Raw genomic sequence first — 2,749 nt, forward strand, 5'->3', positions numbered from 1 at the left:
GCGAACAACATTTTACGAATGCTTTCAATTATTCAACACAACGTAATGTGAATATAATTAATTGTTGAAACAAATCCTCCAAATTTATTTGGCACAAGTAGATTTATATCAAGTCGGGCTAAAGTAACCTGAAAAATCTTCATAAAATACCTTTATAAAAAAAGAAGGAGAAAATGATAATAAAGCCAATCCCAGAACATAATGTGTAAGAGTATACGGCAAATTAATTTTAGGGAAAATTTCACTTAAGAATAATTGGGCTCCCTACTTTTCAATTTTATAGCCAATATTTCAATTTACAACCAACTAGCCCAAAAATAATAGACTAAGATTCAACATCCAACTCCAATAGGTTCTCAAAATTACTATTTAATCTTTAAAAAAGATTGCTCAAGCTTTGAAGTTAATTTTTGAATCAGTAACAGTGACTCAAATATTAGTTGAACAAACCAAATCCATTTGGGTGGTGAAAATTAGATTTTTAACAAGCTTAAATATGTGGGTTTAAATTCCGAATTTGATTTTGTGAGAAATTTGGAGTAGGTATTATTTAGACTTGTTAGAAATAGTATAAGGAGGTTGTATATAAAATTTGAAGTCATTTAATGGAGATTTGGACTTGTTTTGAACAAGAATTGCAACTGAAAATCGTGGAAGAAGTTCGTCTACAGACGCTTGTATAAAGGTGTATAAAAGTGTATAAGATGTGTTTATACACTCATATACACTATTATACAAGATTATACATAATTATACGAAAAACTGACTTCGTCTTCTTCCTTGCGTTTTTTCTGAAATTTAACTCAAATCTTGCTCAAATCTACTCCAAATCACTTCAAATTTAAGTTTTGAAATCCTTTTGATATTTTCAATCAATTGGAACAACACCCAATCCAAACAACTAACAAACTCAAAAAATTCTATTTTCAAAAGCAAAACTTTGAATGACCTTCAATGGTGGACTTCTACTCTTTTATTATTTTACATTGCAACCAGGTGACATAGGGGGAGAAGCAGTAATGGCGAACGGGCCCTAGCATATGTAAAAGATGTGGGAAGATGAGAGAGTGAAAGCAATAGTTGTGAGAACACAAATTTAACTCCATAGCTTTTAGAAGCAATGGTTGTAAGAACACAAATTTTGAATTTGCAAGAGCTAGTGTTTTCAAAATATGTACAATATGGGCTAGGTCGGGTAAAGCTTAAAACATGGGCAATTTTTTGTTATGGTGTGAAGTCATGTGTATTTTCTTGTAATTCTTTCAAAAATAATTTATTGAATATATACAAATTATTAATCTAGAACTTTTTTATAACTTAAAAAGAATATATACAAACTTTAATTCTGATTCCTCCTGCTGAATGGAGCATGTTTTTCTATACCAAGATCAAGCTAAGAACATATCATTGTGACTTTCCCTGTAATTAAATTTAAAAAAACATATACTATTATAACAAAGAAGCAAATATGACATGGCACAATCCACAAATGATGATTGGCTACAATTGGCCAGTTTCACCAAGTATCCCCTCGCTAAGTGGATAAGATATATTCTTATGACAAACCCTCAATAATAATAGCCTATCCCTTGATTTCACAAACAATCCAATATTCCAATGGCAACCATTCTCCACCCCTCATCTTTCCTTTCCTCCTCCTCCTCCTCCTCCACTACCACCACCACTACCACCACAAAACCACCAATTCCACCACCCTTTTCGGGACCCCACGCCACCCTTTCACCACCACCCTCTAAACCACTTCTAATCAAATTAACCACCACCTTAACAGCCACAGCATTAGCAACCACAATATTAACAACCACTTCCCCGTCACTAGCAGACTCTCCCACAACCTACCACATTTACTATGGCACAGCAGCTAGCGCCGCCAACTACGGCGGCTACGGTGGAAACTCCGACAAAAAGGCGTCGGCCGAGTACATTTACGATGTCCCGGATGGATGGAAAGAGCGGCTGGTGTCAAAAGTTGAGAAGGGAACAAATGGTACGGACAGTGAGTTTTATAACCCAAAGAAGAAGACAGAGAAAGAATACCTTACTTATCTTGCAGGGTTTAGGCAATTAGCACCTAAAGATGCTGTCTTGAATAATTTGGCTTTATCAGATGTGAATTTGCAAGACATCATTGCTAATGCTGATAGTGTTACATCAGAAGAGAGGAAAGACGAAAATGGGCAATTGTATTATGACTATGAAATTGATGGAGTTACTGCACATAGCTTGATAACTGTTACTTGTGCTAAGAACAAGCTGTATGCTCATTTTGTCAATGCGCCAGCGCCAGAATGGAAGAAGGATCAAGACACCCTGAGGCACATCCATCAGTCTTTTAAAACTGTTGGGTAATATAGGATTGTTTTTTCTTATTTGCACTATGTATTTGCATTTGGCATTTGACTAAAGAGGAAGAGTTTTGGAATATGTAATAAGTGGACAATACCAATAAAGAGATCTCCATGTTCCTAGCTTTTCTGGGATGCGTGTTTGACAAGGGTGAGAATGAGACACTGAACATGATCATTATCTCTTCAAAAAAAATAAAAAAATAAAGCTGGATTGCGCAGGTGTTAGGCATAGACCTCTACCCGTATATTGAAATACGAAAGTGAAACACATGAAGACAGGGGAAATAGTGCCTTAACTCTTCATAATCTACGCAGGAATTGAACTTGCTCAATCCTTACAAAAAGCTAGACGAAATATATAGTGATGGTGAGTATGATAA

General features: G+C 35.3%; 1 protein-coding gene across 1 annotated transcript; it reads left to right on the top strand.

Annotated features, from left to right (window-relative positions):
* The first annotated feature begins 1,571 nt into the window (after positions 1–1,571).
* On the top strand, positions 1,572–2,515 carry LOC109211246 (thylakoid lumenal 19 kDa protein, chloroplastic). Its single transcript, XM_019374759.1, has one exon. It carries the CDS (start codon positions 1,618–1,620, stop codon positions 2,368–2,370), a length of 753 nt encoding a protein of 250 aa, XP_019230304.1. The 5' UTR covers positions 1,572–1,617; the 3' UTR covers positions 2,371–2,515.
* The last annotated feature ends 234 nt before the right edge of the window (positions 2,516–2,749 follow it).

The sequence above is a fragment of the Nicotiana attenuata genome, unplaced genomic scaffold (genome assembly GCF_001879085.1).
Source record: "Nicotiana attenuata strain UT unplaced genomic scaffold, NIATTr2, whole genome shotgun sequence".
Taxonomy (NCBI): Eukaryota; Viridiplantae; Streptophyta; class Magnoliopsida; order Solanales; family Solanaceae; genus Nicotiana; species Nicotiana attenuata.

Coding starts and splice junctions, on each gene's coding strand:
- LOC109211246 (XM_019374759.1), top strand. CDS start 1,618: ATGGCAACCATTCTCCACCCCTCATCTTTCCTTTCCTCCTCCTCCTCC.